The sequence below is a fragment of the Lates calcarifer genome, linkage group LG2 (assembly GCF_001640805.2).
Source record: "Lates calcarifer isolate ASB-BC8 linkage group LG2, TLL_Latcal_v3, whole genome shotgun sequence".
Classification (NCBI taxonomy): domain Eukaryota; kingdom Metazoa; phylum Chordata; class Actinopteri; family Centropomidae; genus Lates; species Lates calcarifer.
In genome coordinates this window covers 26014442-26032927 of record NC_066834.1, presented here as the reverse complement: position 1 = coordinate 26032927, position 18486 = coordinate 26014442, and the positions used below count along the sequence as shown (strand labels likewise).

The following is an 18486-nucleotide window of genomic DNA, read 5'->3' as shown; positions in this document are numbered from 1 at the left end:
CTTTTATTTATTAACTAGTCAGTAGTTCTGCTTCTAGTTAATATTTAATTTTAGTCTAAAACACTGTTTTCTTTTGTCACAGAAGTGTTAAAGGTCACATCTACATTTCAGAAAGAAACTGAAATGCTGCTTTTTCCCCATTATGTTTTCAGTAAAATCCTACGAAGCTTCTCCCAACAGGCTAATATTTCACCATCTTCCCTGTCACACTGCCCTGAATGTGTGTGTGTGTGTAGGCATGTAACTCGATACAGTTTGCCCTCCCGTGCTCTGTGTTAGGGAGCTGATCACTCTCTGTCTGCTAGTCTCCTGTGCTTATACCTGCCTGCTGACAATGAGGGCTAAAGCCTCAGACATGCACAGCAAGGACTGTGTCAAAGTGGCCGTCAGAGTCCGACCGTTCAACAAGGTCAGTGCTCAGTCATTTGGTTGAATATTTACATCACTTTTTATATCTGTTATTTGTAAATTTATGCAACTTCTCTGTTATTTGTCTGCTCTTTTCCTAATGTATATGTATTACATTATACTTATGTTATTTCTATGGTGTTATATACACAGACATTACTACATCCTGCCATATAGTGTTAATTGGATATTAAGTAGAGCACATATTACCTGTAGTCTTAGCAAATTATTAACAAATGTAGCAAAGCAAAGAGCTCAGAATAATTTGACTTTCTATGCATTCTCTTACTGCATTACTTCTCTAAATAAGACAGAAAAACAACAACATACATGGTTTAACTTGGACTGCAAAACTATGTAAAGCAACTACAAATACATAAGATGAAATGTTTAAGAATAAAATGACCACACAGACCAAATACATGTTCAGCAGCTGTTCCCTGTGAAAGTAATTCAGATAAATAATCTAGTACCCCCTGTGGTGATCCTTGTTCTCTCCTCTTCCTGCCTGGCTTCTTCCATTTCCCTCCCACATTCAGAGAGAGAGGGATGCAGGCAGCCGCTGTGTTGTCTCCATGGTGTCGAGCTCCATCACCATCCAGGACCCGCGTGACTCCCAGAACCGGCGCTCGTTCTGCTTTGACTACGCCTACTGGTCTCACAGCGGCTTCACGCGTGACCGCAGCGGCCTGTATGTGCCCGAGGAGCCAGGGGGACGGTACGCTGACCAGGTCAGCTCCAAGGCAACCTGGTAGAACAGGCAAAGAATTTTTTACAGTCGTTACAACATGTGGATGCATCGTGTTGGGGTCTCATAAATACGTACTGCAGCTCATACACTTTTTCTATCCTCAGGACAGTGTGTTCCAGGACCTGGGAGAAGGAATACTGGAGAATGCACTACAGGTAATGATCATTCTGTTTTTAACTCAAGAGTCTCCCCATTTAACATGAGCGCAGACTATAAGTAAACGTCCTGCAACTATGTCTATAGGGTTACAATGCCACGCTGCTGGCCTATGGGCAGACCGGCTCTGGGAAGAGTTACTCGATGGTGGGCTACGGGCCAAACAAAGGCCTGGTTCCTAAACTCTGTGACCGACTGTTTGAGGCCATTAGAGACAACCAGGAGACCAGGCAGTGTCAGGTAAGGGTGTGTGTGTGTGTGTGTGGCTGCTTCAGGTCATCATCATTACCCAGCACACAGTGTCATGTTTGGGTGTGTGGGGATTATTGTGAAATTTCTCCTAAACGTCTTTTTTCTTGATGTCCACGCAGGTCTTTTTCAGTATGATGGAAATCTATAATGAGCAGGTAAAACTGGCAGCAGTTAACTGTGCCATCATCCTTCTTCTTCTCTCTTTCTTATCGTGAGTTTCAGCAACTTTTCTGTCATCCCTTCACTGGATATTACAGTCATTATCGTAATAGACGACCAGATACTATCGTTTTCTGTCTCTCTCCTCCCGTCCAGGTAATTGACCTGCTGTCTCGGGGGTCTCGAACTCCAGGGGGGCTCAGAGTTAGAGAGGAGCAGCAAAGAGGCTTCTATGTAGAAGGTCTCCGCACGATTCCCTGTGACAGCTCACCACAGGTAGAGAGAGGGATGCAAAGAAAGAGGAGGATGGCTGAAAAGAAAACTGGGAAACGTAAAAATCTGATGTTGTAAATGTGTCTGTAGGTGGAGCAGTTGATGGAACAGGGAACCAGGACTCGAACCACAGCTGCCACTCATATGAACGCCAATAGCAGTCGCTCGCACATGCTGATCATCCTCCAGCTCAAACAGGTACTTATTTCAGTTAGAATCCATTTAGATACAGAGGTGCTGCAAAACTATGAAAATATGTTTTCAGCTCTTTCTTTACAATTTCTGATCAGTAATGCTGGATATTATTTCTACAATGCTTTTCCTGTCCCCGTTTCCGTGTTATTACTGCGACTTCCTGTCAGATCTTTTCCAAAGAGAGCATCACAAAGCAGTCCAACATTAATCTAGTAGACCTGGCTGGCAGCGAGCGTCAGCGGTCGTCTGGATCAGAGGCCGACAGACTCAAAGAGGGCACAGCCATCAACCTGAGCCTCACCACGCTGGGCAACGTCATCAGGTAGACCTACTGTTTCATTTTAGCTTTTATTTCATTCGGTTTATCTGTGTTTTGCACGTTATCTCTTCTCATCTCCTCCAGTGCTCTTGCTGATGTGGCGGTGGGGAAGAGGGTCATCCATATTCCATACAGAGACTCAGTTCTCACCAAGTTGCTGCAATCTGCACTGGGGGGCAACAGTCGCACTGTTATGGTAACAGACACTTAATAGAATCCAGTACTAACATGGCCCTGTACCTAGCATTTTATAACCCCTTTGAGGGTTCATTGTATTTTTAATTCTGTAAAATATATCACTCTTTGAAGATTGCCACCCTGAGCCCTGCTGATATCTGCTATGAGGAGTCTCTCTCAACCCTGCGCTATGCTGAGAGGTACATCAAACCATTCGTGTTGTGTTTGTATTATGAGTCACTCCTTTGTTTTAACTGTACCCCATTCACACACCTCACTCTTTGCACCCCCGCACCTCTCCCTCTGCATTTTCAGAGCAAAGCGTATCCAGAACCGGGCGGTGGTGAACGAGAGCCCCACTGAGCGCCTGGTCAAAGAGCTGAAGGCCGAGAACGCCAGACTGCTGCAGCGACTGAGCCGGCTGGGCCAGGAGGGACGCAGAGCTAACGATGAGACCAGTAAGAGTCACAGCCAGAGTAGAGTCGCGTAGAGTTTTAACAGACGAGGGTAGGAGAGGTCATCATGCGTGTTTGTGTGTGTTCAGAGGAGCTTCGTCAGCTGCTGACCCACAATGAGCTCCAGATCAGAGCCATTCAAACTCTGTGGGAACAACACCTGCAGGAGGCGCTGAAGGACTGGGAGCAGCAGTACGCTAACATCACACAGGTACACAGTTCCTGTGGTTAGAGTGCAGATATTTTTTTAGCTCCTAATGATCTTTTCCTGTCTCCTGCTGCTGATCACAAAGTCGTGCTGTCTCTCTGTCACTGTCAGGAGAGGAGGATGATGCAGATGCATCCCTACATCCTGAACATCAACGAGGATGCTCAGCTGTCTGGGGTGGTGAAGCTTTTCATCCAAGAGGGTGAGTCTGTGTGTTAGAGGAATATCTCACTCTCTCGTTCAGGGAGGTACTGGGAGTGGATCACTACAGATTTTAGTGTGTTTGATCAGGTTTTGGTTTAGTGTCATTATCAGTGTTTTATGTTCCAGGTGAGTGGGATATCGGCCTGTGTGACTCTTCTCCACGGTCCATCTCTATCAAGGGCCTGGGGTGAGTTTTCATCACATTAAGACCACATCACAGAACAAACCCAGAGCAGTGAGTGAGATTAGAGACACACATCTGTCTATACATCATTTATACACACTCATTAATGTGCATACGTGTGTGTGTGTTAGGATCCAGGAGCGACACGCCGTGTTCAGGAACGAACAGCGTCGTGTAACACTGACCCCGCAGCCAGGGTCAAAGGTCATCGTCAATGGCCATGCTGTTTCCCAGGCAACAGAGCTGCAGCATCTGGTGGGTCTCCACACAACGGCACACTTTATGATACGACTGTGTAACGCTCTGTTAAAGGACACACACAACATTTCTCTCTCGCTCTTTTCTTCTCCCTCTAGGACCGTCTCATTCTCGGCTCCAACAGTACCTACCTGTTCATCGGTTACCCGTCGGAGCGGGGCGGGGATGACTGGAGCCGCTACGACTACGACTACTTCCAGTCTGAGCTGGCTGCTGCTGAGGGCATCCACCTCGGTGAGTGGGAGGATCAACAGCTGGAGGTAAAGGGAGATTTTTTTTGGAGAAAACTTGTTAGATATCATTCATGAGTCTGTTTTCAGGTGAGTCCAGCGCTGGGTCCAGTCAGACAGACCCCAGTCTTCTGGCCGTTTTCTACGACTACATCAAACTGATGCCCATGGTGACTGAGGCCAACCAGATGAGCCAGGAGCTGAACAAGGTAACTCACAGCCACGTGCTGCAAATCTTCAGATCCACTGTTTTTTCTGTGGTTTTTATAAAACTTAAGGATGGTGATTATCTGCTCAGTATGCTCGTACTGTAAACAACTATGTCTGTAGACAAATATTTTAGTTATGTGATCATGTTGCTTATTGTCTGGCATGTTGACAGGGGGTGGAGTTTAAGTTGGAAATCAAGAATCTGGCGCTGTCTGATTCAAAAGGCCACGATCTGGAGAAAGAGATTGTTGTCAGAGTCACCTTTATGGGAAGAAAACAAGTCAGTCTCTAACTTTCTCTGTCTTTCTTTCTGTCTCTTGTGGACACATAAGCTTCTTTATAATTACAGTTTCAGTTTGTTTGTGTTTTTGTCTTGTTTCTTTGTCTAAGCTACTTTCATGCTCCCTCCCACAGGTATGGATGTGGTCCAAGGCCAAGTTTGTGAACCGGAAATTCCTGATGGAGGAGCTCTACCAGCAGCATCAGGCTGAGCAGAGTGGATCCAGTGTGAGTAAATGGAATGAATGTTGCTCATGTTTTATAAAACACAGTCAGAGAATATTTACAAACCAGCAGGAATGCATCATTTGTTTCTGTTTTAGCTGTCCCTTCTTTTCTTTGGTGGGAAATTAGCAAGCCTAAAGCTGTAGAGGAGAGTCACAACTCCACGATCACATAGTTACAGAGTGTTATCTCAGTGTTTGTGTTTAATGTAATACTCAATCCATCTTTGGTTCCTGCTGTCAGAGAGTAGAAGGGCTGTCTGCGGCTGCGTTACCCAGAGATAAAGACCCGTTCTGGGATCCAGTGGAGCCTTTGCTCCTGGGCACTGCTCACCTCTGGCTTCAGTCTCTGGCCTTCCGTATCCCTCTGGAAGAGCAACTGGAGGTACAACCACAGAACATATTGCACACATGCGCACACACGTACATATAGGGCAATTACTGGCTGATAATGTCTGTCTGCAGGTGTTGGGGTCAGAGGGCACAGAAGAGGCCGTTCTACAAGCACAGCTGGTTCCTTGCAACTCTACTGGACTGTATGACACACACACACACACACACACACACACATTGTAAAAAATGATGAACACAGAGATATAATCTAATAATAACAATCTTTCTCACTTTTCAGCCCACTTGGTGAAGATGACATTCTGATCGATCCATCTGAGTTACTGGGACGACGACTGGACTTCCAGCTGGTCCTGGAACAGTGTTGTGGCCTGCGCTGGATCAGAGAGGCCCGCAATAGAGGGGTTCAGTTTGGGTGAGACATATAGGGTGACGTACAAAGCCATGCTCTGACGAGAGTTTGAATTGTCTCATGACAGATGGAGAATACTACTGTCCTCTGGATCCATGTGACCAGAGCTGAGGTACTGACACTCCTCTTCCTCCCCTCTCTTAGTTTCAGGTTGTTTGACTGCAGTCAGCCTCTTTACACTCCAGCCGTGTGGCACAATGTCAACCCTCTGCTGGATCACAGAGTCCACTTCGCCTCCCTCCACACCTCCCAACGTCTGCTGGACTACCTGCAGAGCAGCGCTGTGGTGCTGGAGCTCTGGGGCCTTCAGGGTAAGAATGAAGAAATGGATGGATGATTGGTGAAGACTCTCCATAATTGTAACTATATTGTCGGCAGGCTGAATCTAATCTTAATGCCTTCCTCCTTCATGTTTGACACTTTGTTTGTCTCACACTCAGAGGGTTGTACAGACTTGGCATCGTCTCTGGAGGGAGTGAGGATGACTACAGAGGGTGTCTTCATCATCGATGAGACAGGCCCGACAGACAGTACAGTGAGTTTGATGTTGAGTCTGTATCCCTGCCTCAGGAGTGATTTTTTTACTTTGTAAATCTGGATATGTAAAGATACAAAACTCTGGAAGAGATACATACACATTCTAATACATTATGCATTTATCTAACCATGAGGTAAGTTGTGAAACAGTAGAACTGTAAAGGTGTAGATCATAGATTGGGAAATTCACAGCAACCTTCCAGGCAATATTTTACACAAGGAACAATTCATGAGGTAACTTTTCAATCATGTTGTTGTGTAAATGTGTGTGTGTGTGTGTGTGTGTGTGTTGCAGCCTGTAAACTCTGCAGACCTCGGCTGTTCAGTGCAAGCTCTTCAACAGGACTTGGAAGAACTAAAGAGTGTTAATGCATCCCTGAGGAAAGAAAATGACAGTCTGAGGGAACAACTCAATACAGCCAGGAACGGTAAGTGACACACACACATACACACACCAAATTCACAGATTGGACAGAAAAAGTTATCTAGCAAAATATTCCCACTCATAATATTCATATAGAGAATGAATTTCTTGTAGCTCACACACTCCCTTTTTCCCTTCTTGTTTCAGGTGGTGAGAGTGCGCGTGGTCGGTTGGTGCGTCCCAGCTGTGATGCAGAGTTTGCTCGTGCTCTCAAGGTTTTCTACCACAGCATGACCTCAGTCAGGGGTCAGCTACAGCGTCTGCGTAGACACAGGCCCAGTGTATGTATCTGTTTTAGATCATTGAATTCACATATCAGAACTGCAGTGAATCACCTGCTGTTTTGGTATTGTTAGATATTTTTAGTTGGCAATCTGGAAATGGACTCAGTAGAATGAAAGTTGCATTAAGGCCTGGAGCATAGAACTGTGTATGGTTATTATTAGTTTTTATAGCAATGCTTCCTAAAAGTGGGATATTTTGTGCACATGTTCTACACTGTGTATGTTAATGTGTATTTCTGTGTGTTTTCCAGGAGGAGTCTGACCTGCTGGGACTCAGACTGTTTGTAGATGAGCAGAATCGTCTGCTCAGAGACTTCTCAGAGCAGCTGGAACAGAGTGTCTCCGCACTCAAACAAGACGTTGCCGCCATCGTCCGCCGGAAACGAGAACGATCGGGAATCTGGTCTTGATTGAGCAACGGTTGTTGCACAGATTCTCACAAAGTATGAAGGTGAACGTCTCTGGTTATTCTTTATTTTACAACACTGCAGAGATTTCCAGTGGCAAGTGTGTGTAGGATGAAGACAGATTGTGGAAACTTGCTTAACTGTGCTTTAATGTTACTGATTGCAAAATCCTCCAGAAGCTTTAGGGAAACAAATAGATTAAGATTAGTCATATTATTCTTTAAAACAGGTGGTATTCAGATGTCTTAACCACTCAACCACCTGTAGCAAGATCAGTCAGCTAGAATAAATATGCGACATAATTAAAAATAAACCAAATCAACACAATAACATCAAAAGCACTAAAGTCTATAAAACGTTTATTAGACTGCATGTAAAAGAAATCATTACAGTCCCAAACTGCAAATAAATTAAAAGGCAAATACAACTCAAGTTTCAGAATTCACAATAGTATTATGTTTTTTAACCATTATTGATAATGTTTCATACTTTGAAGCTGCAGTTCACTCTGAAGCACAGTATGACATTATGACAACAGGACATCAGAAATCAAGACGGTTCTTCTTCCTCATGTCTGGTTGTGGGGGACTGATAAGAAGAATGAGAGATTTCCTTTTTCATTGTGTTGAGTTTAAAGATGTAAATATTTAACACAGCATCCCTCACTATAATGTCCAATTCAGAGGTAAAAGCACAACGGTTAATGTTTGTAAGCAGTCAAGACTCGCAACAGTACAGACAGTTGCTGTAGGTCCAAAAAAAGATTAGTGTGGGCACATTTACAGGAGGAGAGGCAGAAGGCAGATGTGAGGCAGATTAGTCATCACATAGGACAGAAACTCTATGTACAACAGATAACACAGGCAGACAGGTTGACAGTAGGCAGTTGGTCATAAGGAACTTAAAACAGGTGCAGAGAGACAAACATAAACTGACACAGGAGGAGGGAGGCAGCAGTGAAAGGCCAGAGAGTCAGATAGGTAACATTTGAACTGAAGAGGTAGACTGGAAAAACACAAAGCCAACTGTGGGACCACAAACAGCTAGCCACAGATACCCTACTGATCTGTGTGTGTGTGTGTGTGTGTGTTGATGATCATGGCAGAACCTATGAGTCAATTAAAGTCTGTCTGGTTTGTGTTAAATTTTACAGTAGCTCAGATTCCTCAAAAATAAGCACCATTTCTACTGAACTGAATTAATGTGTTGAGCTGAGGACTACTTTCTACTGTTCAAAAAGCACCCGATAATGTGTAGTTGTGTATGTGTATGTGTGCACACATAGGTACAGAGAAGGCTGAAGGTAGAGGTGAGGTAGGTTAAGTGGATCTTGAGGGAATGGGGAATGAAACACAAACTAAAACAGTGACAATATACACTTCCTGTAACATTTACGCAACAAGTGTAAAATAAATGTCAGAGAACGTATAGAGCTCAACGACTGAATGTTTCTTTTTGTCCAGTTTGACTGCCATTCCTCTGCACGGCTTTGGATGAGTCTAATGAGTTCTACGTCTGAACAACATAAGCACACATATCACAGAGCATGTACAATAGTAGTTTAGGGTACATGTCAAGTACACTGGTGAAAATGACATGCACAAGCACCCTCTCCTAAAAAAAAACAACCACTCAGCCATGTGGATGTGACAGATTTCAGAATAAAAGCACTGTTATCTGTTTCCATTTTTAAATTACACTCCAGTCTATGAAGCCATTAGACTTGACTGCAGTGATGGATGTGTACCTCAATTTGGGTTACAATACTCTGGTTGTCAGCTAGCTTTTAACAGTACTCTTACTTACAGGGTGTTGTATGTTGTACAGATTGTGACGCCATTTGAGGCTTTTAGACTTTGACATGACTTATTCTGCTTATTCTTAGGATTTTATTACACAGATTGGTTGGTTGACAATTAACTGAACAAGCAATGGTTGAGTAAATTATTATCTTGCTTGTTTCTAAAGCTGCCTTGTCTTTTTGTGCCAAACTAATGCCTCTCTGCAGAAGGATCAGTGCTAAAATTGTTTCGGGCTGAGCTGGAATAACCTCTGTGCATGTAAGTAACTGCACAAGCATTATTCCACTTCATTCACACAACAACGTCCATATAATATCACCTCTCTTTCTTACTCTGAAAGCAACCCTTTTACATTCTGGGTTCAGTTCCCTCCATTGTCTCTGTTCACCAGAGGAGGGAACTGAAGGTTAAAACATATATGACCGTGTTTCTTTCTCTCTCTCTCTCTCTCTCACACACACACACACACACACACACACACACACACTCACTCACTCACATAGTGAAGCTTTTAGCAGCACACAGATGATTTTTTTCACAGTATAAAAATATTTCACTAAACCACAGAGAGGTCCACAATGTCACATTAGGCCCATATTTGTCAGTCTCTGAAGCCACACAAAAATAATCATCACTCATTAAGAGCTGCAATCTAAGACAAACAAAGATTGGGAATAATTAGATCAGACTGAAATAAGTCAAGTTTGATGTGAGACTTTACCAAGAAAGCAGACAAACCATTAAAGATTGTTACAAAAGCAATACTCGGCACTGTTCACTTATTTAACAATATTCATGTAGGTCCATCCTGCACGATGATGCAAAATCATTAATAGGAAGTAATACCACCACAAAACAAGACACAATGCTCTCAAAACTGGTGTCCATCCAACTGTATCATCCAAACTACACCTGCAGGAAACTGTGACCATTCTTGTCCATGAGATACATCGGTCTTTCTTTCAACATTTTTTCAGCTTCTGTCTAGTTTAACAAAACTCTTCCCAAATAATGTCTTGAGAAGTGTCACCAAAGTCTGAGGAGGTGGATTTGTTTTTGTTGCTTGGCTTGTTTTAGTTGAGCAATCAGGAGTCACCTGCCGCGTAAATTCAAATAAGAAACTGAATCTACACCATATTGGTTATGTTCACTGACTGAACTGTGTTAACCAACCAGTGAGGAACTAACAACAAAAATCACCACCACAGCACCAACTGGTACATTCTCCATCTCAAGAGGAAACTCTTACACACTAAACAGACAAGTGTGTATCTGTCGGGAGCAAATCTTCCTTTTAAAGACATCGACTGCATCCTAACAATTTCATTTCCAGTAAAACTTGTGACTGTGCTCAGGCGCTGGTGCCATCATTCTCAGCAACTTGGCTGTCACTTGCCGTGGTTCCGTGGGTGATGAGGGTGGGTGGGGCCTCAGAATCGTCATGCTGGCTGCTGTGCCTTGAGTGGCTGTCTATCTGATGGAGGCTGCTGTGAGTGGAGAGTGGGTGGTCCAGGCGAGGCATGCTACCATGGAAACTGCGCTCCTCTGTACCTCTGTAAACCATAGTATCGCTCCTGAGAGAGGAAGAAAGAAAGACCCTGCTTTATCTGATTCACACCTTTTGTTAACAGACAAACGGAGCGCCATGGTTTTTCTGTTCTACCTGTCATCTCGAGTGCGGCGTAGGCTGCCGTGGTAGCTGGCCTTGCTGTGGACGCTGCTGGCTTTACTCCTGGTGGAGGCGGGGTGGCCGTGATGAGTTCTTACTGGTTCGTCAAGGTCGTCTAGGACGGCCAAGTGGGTGGAGGAGGCGTGGGTGGACGTGCCCTACAGACAGATAGAACAGGTCAGATAGATGTAACATATTAACCTCTGGAAAACAGAGGGTTTTTGTTAAATAATTGTTATCTGTTAAAAAGGTGTTCAGGAAGCCTGTAAATGTGCTTTGTGTTTATGAGTTGACAGAAAATTACAACTTCAAGTTACAGTTGTTTTACCTAATCCAGTGGACCCCGGTTAGGTTTGAATTTTTTAGTTTTTAGTTTTTAGAACTGTCTTTCCTTTCTTTCTATGGCTATGCCAATAATCAGCGTGTGTGCCCTGTGTTGTGCAATGCCCAGTGGGAAAAGTGAATGAGAGTGGCTAATTTAGCTTGGGGAGCTAATGAACAGTAATGGATGAAATAAAGCAAGAACAGAGATTCTGGACTCAAATTTTCTCAAATAACATTTAATCTATACAGAATTCACAAAAAAATAATTTGCCTATTTAGCCTGAATGACACTACTAACTACTCACTGAGCTACAGCTATGTTATAAGAACTATAACTATTGATACAACTCCTGCTTATTTTATTGCTCCTACAATTATAATTACAATGACTGCAGCTGTATCACTGCTCTGCAGTCCTACCTGAGTGGATGTTCCTCGGGACTTCCTGATAATGGGAGTGTTGGGTTCACGCAGCAGAGACTGGGCAAAGTCTGGCTGCTCCTGCAGCACCTGGCGAGACTCATTCACTCCACTGCTGCAGAGAGAAGAGAGGGCAGGTGTAGTGGGTTTAAGGAGGAGAGACAAGGGGAAGGTGCAGGGGAAATAATGGGTAATGGGGCAGATCCGGGAAGAGCAGTTTAAAAGGGAGGGCAGAGGGGAGTGGGAAGCACAGAGGTGAAATGGAGCAGAGGGACAGGAGAGTGAAAATGAGAGAGACATAGCAACACCAGGGAGAGAGGGGGAGCGGTGCAGGGTGGATGGTTGGGGGAGGTGAGGGAGACAGCAGAGATGAAGAAGAGAAACAGTGGAACAGGAGAAGAGGAGGAGGAGAGGGTTAATGTGCTGCTGTTGAAGGTGAGAGGACACAGGTGTAGAGGATACCCATGTGTCACCATAGAAACAGACACTGCAAGTAAATATCTGTGTTTACTATGTGTCTGTGCATGAATAGTGATTCGAAACATGCTACTGGTTTATCTGTCTGAAGCAGTAACTTCATATAGAAAATAAAAACTTGGCTAAACTCTATAATTCAAAAACATTTCTGGCATGATGACCATTCACTTTGAATGAAAATCATCCACGGGAGGACAAAAACACACAAAAAACTTCCAGTCCCTCTTCTTACTCTTTGCGTCTGCGTCCATGCAGGAAGCTGGCCCATTCAAAACAGGTCTTCTTACTGCCAACCCAGAAAACGGAGGGAATCCCCACCACCAGCATCATCAAGTATTTAATCAGGAACAAAACCATGACTGGGTGACTGGTCTGCTCCACCTAAGGAAACAGAAATATTGAATATTAACTCCGCAATTATCCATTGAAAACAAAAGGTGTTGAAAATACAGACTGAAATGTGAAAGAATCAGAGGATGAGAAGAGCTTTCATTATTGTGGAGACAGACCAGCAAGTTTAAAATGCAGGTCAAATATTTCTTCAACAGTAACACAGTGAAGGAATACTAAAAGCTCAGGATGTCACTCAAACAACCTGCTCAATAAGATGACCAGAAGTATATAACACTGACAAGTGTTTATAGTCCAGTCAGACATTATGAAGGGGAACTAATCCTAGAAAAAAAACAGCTGCTTCAGCAGCTGAACTGCAGCTTTAGCTAACTTGAACGTGATGCAGGACATAGTATCTCACAGCAGAGGGCAGGATTTTACAGCAGTTATGTAGGTTAAGTGGGATCTTTGTACATACTAACTGTAGAGGGTTTAAAGATACACACTCTCATTTTATGGATCCAGATCATCCAAATCCAAATGTTCTCCTAAGAGAGCGAAAAGTGGATTTAAAGTATATTTAAATGTGTCCATCCAGGTTTTAGGTGGATAAGGCATTGAGGATACTGAGCACAAAACAACTGCATGGTCAACATCAAACTACTGGGGCTAACAGACTTGCCTGGGTGCTGTGGGCTGTCCTATATGGAAAATACACAAATATGGGCATTTTAGGTTTTACTTTGTTTTCAGTTGAGTGCTGACTGATGTGACAGTAATTGGATAATGACTGAATTTTCATTTTGGGAGAACATATTTTAATTGTGTGGTTGTCAAGTTTAATTAAATCAAAATCAGAGAATGAGTATGGTTACAGGATTACACAGAAACAATCAGATGTCCCATTTTGTGTATAATACTTGCAAAACTACGAGTGGCAAATTTTCAGTTCCAATAAAATTAAGATTAAATCCTGGTAAAGTAGCTGGTATTTGAGCATTCACGCTATCTCCTAAGGCGACTCCTAGGGGAGGACGGCTTTTACAAAGCTTAGGCGTTTCTATCTTTTGAAAGAACCAGGCCAGTTGGTATGTATTAATTAGCTTTAGTCTGTCTTGCCCAGGCTGAGATTAAATGTCTCAGATTTAGTTTCTGAAATAAAACAAAAAGCCCTGAGCTCTCTGTAAATTACCACCCATGCACACACACAAAAATAAAGTCACTTGAAACTGAACAATGCCCACAGAATCTTCAGTTATCCAAAAACATGCAATTGTACCTTCTCACACGCGCACTAACATTTGCACGCAAACCCCCCCAGGGTAAAGATCAAATATCACATAGCAATATTGAAATTCCAGAGCTACAATAGGACGTAAAGGGGGTCCGTCTTCATGAGCTCACACATGCATAGCTACAGACATGAACATATACACAAGTAACATAAGCACTTGCACCTGCCTCCACCCTCTCATATAGTCTGTCAGTCACAAATTAGCTGACACTTTTCTTTTATCACACTACTGTAACAGCACTCTGCTTTAATAATCATAAAGAAGGGAAACATAAACAAATGCTTCTGAAGGCCAAGTTTTCCCATCTTATGTTTAATGTGTGAAGCTGATGAAAAGGTTTAACTGTCCTGTGTGTATACTTGTTACAGAGACTTTGTGTCTGCACTGTGCACATTTATTTGGTTATTAATTTATCACCAGACGGTATAAAACATCTCACTCCCACCACTTTTCATAACCGCTACAAAGACATCATAGAGTACAGGCAGCAGAGCATGACTGAGCAAGCCCTGAAGCACTGAGACAGAGACACTGAGGGGTAGAAGGGGGAGACTGAGTAAAAGAAGTAAGTGTGTGAGAGCCATCTGAGAGAGTGAAAGACAAAGAGACAAAGAAACAGAGTAAAACAGAGATGGCAGTTTTGTGTGGAATTGGTCTTGAGAGCAGTATTAACTGAGCTAATGATGCATGCTGCACTCTGATCCGTCCCCTCCCCAAATACCTACTCATTCAGCCACACAACACACGTCTCTTTCTCACTCAGTCTTTGCTCATTATTTCACTTTATTACAACTTGGGTATGTTTTTGGAGTTTTGCCACTTATTTCTATTGGTAATAATAACACTGTACTCCAGTTGACTGCGGAGATCTGGGAGACAGTAATATACAAGTCTGATGGGGTAAGCACACTCAGATGACAATCAGATTGTGATACAGGTTGTAAACTAAATCAGTCAAACTTCAAACTTCCAAGTTGAAACTAAGGCCAAACAGTAAAATTATTACTAACTGTCGACCGTATGCATCCACTACAGCCTGCATAATCATCAAAATCAGCATGTTGGTGTCTAGACTTGGTGTCCATCCTCTTTACTGGAAATGCATCTTGTTTACTCATTGGTCCTGGTATGCATACTTCTCTTACACACAAATAAACATCTCCCAGTGACTTAATGAGGAGAGAAAGATACTGTATCCTCCACAGTGAGCAACTGAGTACTTCACACCAGCTAATATTGGCAGCGTGACAACACACACCGAGTGTGTGAGTAACTGAGATACAGAGAGCCCTGATAGGAACACAGCTGGAAATCCTGTGTGCCTGTGTGCTTCCCGTCTAGCTGAGATGACAGGCATATCCTGAGAAGTCACCTGTTTTCAGACAGAGGGTAGAATAATAATTTTGATGAGCTTCTCAACAGACAAATTTATTTAGTAATCTGGGAAATTTACCAGAAAATCTAAGTATACAGTTGAAATACACTGATCACAAGTTTTTAAGTTATTTATATTTGAACTGTGTTGACAGGCAAAGAATCTGGTGGTGTCTTTTTGATTCTGAAGTCACGCTTCAGACCTGACTCTGGCAAGCTTTCCTCCACAAAACGCCTTCACAAATCACATACTTCCCTGTTAACCAGTGATGAATGCAAGGATAGCAACATTATATGGTCTCACACAAATACATTTTCTCTCCTCCCTCTTTCTCTCCCTACCTTGTATGGGCAGGGGATGTGGTAGCGTCTGCAGTTCTCCTCCATCCATGTTGTCTCCCAAATGTTGCGGTAGGTGTGTTCGTACAGGTAGCATCCAATCACAGTCAAAAGGGGGACAAGGTAGAGCACAGAGAACACTCCCATCCGGATCATAAACTTGACTAGTTTGGTCTGGTTTTCCTTCTCCAGGGGGATCTCCATGCGCACCCGATTCAGAGCCACGATGCCCACTAACAGGAGAGAGACACCCACCTAAACAGAGAGAGGGACAAACGGGAGACTCTGTCTCAAACTAAAGTTTTTAAAATAAATTATTTGTAGAGATGGATGACTGACAAGCACACAAAACATAACACTGTCAACCATCCAGTCATCCATTTACTCATCTATCCAACTCTTCATAATTTCAGCCAACAATCGACACTTGTATCATTTCATCCACCCTCTCATTAATCTGTTCACCCATCCATCCATCCTACAGTCCCACTCATCACTTCTTTCATCCGCCCACTCATTTATCTTCTGACTGTACTCACCGCCACATTGAGGCAGAGTGGTGCCAGAACAAACCACCTCAGGGCATCTATGTCATACAGCCCTATGAAACACACTCCACTGATCCCATCTCCTTCAATTTTATTCAGGGCCAACAGGGTGACAGTCAGGGCCCCTGGGATCCCCCAGGCAACAGCGTGGAAGAGCAGGGCTTTCTTCTCAATGGCCTCGCTGCCCCATTTAGGCACAGCGGCCAGGAACCAAGTGATTGTCAGTATGACCCACCACACGCTGCCGGCCATGGTGAAGAAATACAGGACCATGAAGAACAGAGTGCATGCCTGAGAGATGAGTAGAATAACTTTTGATCAATTATCAAATCTCTTGGCTCAGAAATAACATTATCTGTGTCAAAATCTATAGCATAAATGATCATGTTATTTTTTTATTTACATACAGTCTATGTATGAAACAGCAGGCCTGACTTCGTCTGTACTACTATGTTCAATCATAAGAGACTACATCAAAACTAAGATGTTTTAATGAATCTTGACACATAATTTCTCACAGAAGGTTTTTGGTTCTACAAATTATCAAAGGTATACTGTAGCTGATGTTTTTATTCCCAAAAATTAGACATTTGTGGAAATGGTTTACATTTAAAGCACATCTTACACCTAACAGGCTTCTTACAAACCAAAAATATTTTCATGAAACGTTAGTGTTAACTGAAGCTCCCACCTTGTTGTGTGAGCCCTGTGTTATGGTTGAAGCTCTGAACTGAGAAGGGCTGACTGCATTGCATGCTACCCTGTCTTCCAACAGGAAACCAAGGAAAAACACCAGCGACACCATGACATAACACACAGCGTAGAAGATTATTGGACGCTCAGGGTATCGAAACCTAATGGGGAGAAATAAATCAAGTAAAAAAACACTTTCTTTCCACTTTAGTTTGAGACTTGATATCAGATTTAGGACAACATTCAGCCATTCAAACCTGGTAACATCGATGAGAAATGTCAGGAAGGTGAAAAGCGTTGCAGACAGACAGACAATGGAGACGACTCCTATGAAGTATCGGGTGAAGGTCAGCTGCTGCTGGTTAAAAAACATTGAGGGACATGGGGCAGAACAGTCCTTCCTGCCCATGAAAGTGTAACCCAGGTCTGGGTCAACTTTGAGCTCTCTGGGGCACCAGAAACCGTAGTCTCTCTGCACAGTCATGGATGACTGGTCAGTGGGGTCAGAGCCTGTTAGCAGGTCCTCTGGACGAGGATAGGGTTCATCACAATCTGGGAACCTGGAAAAAAAAAGTTAGATCATGCAGATTAATCTGATACATTTTTCTGAGACCCTCATAAATTTAAGAAACAACTTCTTAGTATGTATGTAGTGTGTTTGTAACACAATACATTTCAACAGCAGCACTAAGTAAGTCCTTCCGTGACCTAAAGCTTGAATCAACCCCTCTCTTAGGATGTCACTCAAACAACAGTTTAAACAGAAAGTGAACATTACATCCTTCTTGAGATTTACTGTAGGGCTGGTGATTAGGACTGCATTAGGTTTGACTTGGTAAACCTCAAAAACAGGCAGAAAAGACAGATAAGACAGGAAACTAGGAAGATAGAAGAGTTGAAAGACTTAAAGAAGTGAGACAGGAGAAAAAAGATGAAAGGGGATTTCTGTATTGAGATACAGGAGAAGAGACTGTGGCAAGATGCTGAAGTTCAGTGTCAAGTTGGTTTGATGTGGGGTTGAGGTTGTCATGAATTCAAAGAGAAGCAGCAAGCAAAAGAATCGCGCAGATTTGAGGTATATGCAAAACACTGAAAAACAACTAGAATATATTTTATATTGCTGCCTGTGTGCTGGATTTTGAATCCTGTGTGAGAGACACTGTTTTACTTTTTAGGACTGAGTTGAATTAAAATGTATTGCACACCTGCTACACTCCATGTCATCCGGCCAGGCTACTCCAAATATCTCCATGAGTTTGTGGCACTCATCTTTGGCCCGCTGGCAGAGGGATCGACACGGCATGGACACCCGGCCATACTCCGTGCACACAGGGGCGTACAGGGCGCACAGGAACATCCTCAGGTCAGCGCTGCACACAAGGTTTACCATGGGATGAAAAGGCTACAGGAGAGATGGAGAGAAATAAAAAGACAGACATACATTTATGTTTAAACCTGCTACAAAGCAGAAAGTGTTGCTACATAGTCAAACAGTGGTCTCAAGACTTTCTTGCAAACACCTATCTTTCCAAGGTTATATGTCAACATCAGTGTAAGCCAGTCTGACAAGGTTGTTATTAAATCTGTCATGCATGTGGGAAAGAGTGATATTATAACAAACACTCTCATATATAAATACACACAGGGTCAGGAAAAAGTTAACTGCTATCAGTGGCACATATGAGAAGGCTAATACTTAACCTGAAATAGCCATCAAAGAGGATGGAGGAAGAGTGAGAGGGAGAGGACAAGTACGATCTAACTCCTCTGCTGCAATTTACACTACTCAGTAGTCCATCAATATTTAGAGGCTTATGAAGTATGTATAGCAGCAATCATATTACCAAAGATGCCT

General features: G+C 43.1%; 2 protein-coding genes across 5 annotated transcripts in view; one reads left to right on the top strand and one right to left on the bottom strand.

The window, feature by feature from the left end:
* Positions 1 to 19: 19 nt before the first annotated feature.
* On the top strand, positions 20 to 8789 carry kif28 (kinesin family member 28). The gene is made up of 27 exons (XM_051077527.1): positions 20 to 409; positions 948 to 1139; positions 1264 to 1314; positions 1403 to 1555; positions 1687 to 1722; positions 1883 to 2002; positions 2090 to 2197; positions 2362 to 2516; positions 2598 to 2709; positions 2823 to 2890; positions 3006 to 3148; positions 3235 to 3356; positions 3465 to 3555; positions 3684 to 3744; positions 3873 to 3996; positions 4098 to 4233; positions 4320 to 4438; positions 4612 to 4719; positions 4854 to 4946; positions 5187 to 5327; positions 5408 to 5478; positions 5574 to 5708; positions 5850 to 6016; positions 6146 to 6240; positions 6538 to 6670; positions 6814 to 6947; positions 7202 to 8789. The coding sequence occupies exons 1-27, from the start codon at positions 335 to 337 to the stop codon at positions 7358 to 7360; spliced, it is 3102 nt and encodes a 1033-aa protein (XP_050933484.1). The 5' UTR covers positions 20 to 334; the 3' UTR covers positions 7361 to 8789.
* The window catches only part of LOC108877006 (frizzled-3), a 29413-nt gene continuing 18626 nt past the window's right edge, over positions 7700 to 18486 (bottom strand). For 3 of the 4 annotated variants that reach the window (XM_018666899.2, XM_018666898.2, XM_018666900.2), the window contains exons 3-11: positions 17837 to 18033; positions 16889 to 17191; positions 16630 to 16792; positions 15930 to 16229; positions 15394 to 15645; positions 12282 to 12430; positions 11573 to 11687; positions 10823 to 10986; positions 7700 to 10733 (exon numbers count right to left, since the gene is read on the bottom strand). In XM_018666899.2, the coding sequence (XP_018522415.1) occupies positions 10511 to 10733; positions 10823 to 10986; positions 11573 to 11687; positions 12282 to 12430; positions 15394 to 15645; positions 15930 to 16229; positions 16630 to 16792; positions 16889 to 17191; positions 17837 to 18033 (1866 nt within the window). In that variant the 3' untranslated portion in view covers positions 7700 to 10510. The remainder of the gene's footprint in view (positions 10734 to 10822; positions 10987 to 11572; positions 11688 to 12281; positions 12431 to 15393; positions 15646 to 15929; positions 16230 to 16629; positions 16793 to 16888; positions 17192 to 17836; positions 18034 to 18486) is intronic. The other variant, XM_051077521.1, reaches the window with a different exon arrangement.

Coding starts and splice junctions, on each gene's coding strand:
- kif28 (XM_051077527.1), top strand. CDS start 335: ATGAGGGCTAAAGCCTCAGACATGCACAGCAAGGACTGTGTCAAAGTG. Junction 1,140..1,263: donor GGGGACGGTACGCTGACCAG/GTCAGCTCCAAG, acceptor TTCTATCCTCAG/GACAGTGTGTTCCAGGACCT. Junction 3,745..3,872: donor ATCTCTATCAAGGGCCTGGG/GTGAGTTTTCAT, acceptor TGTGTGTGTTAG/GATCCAGGAGCGACACGCCG.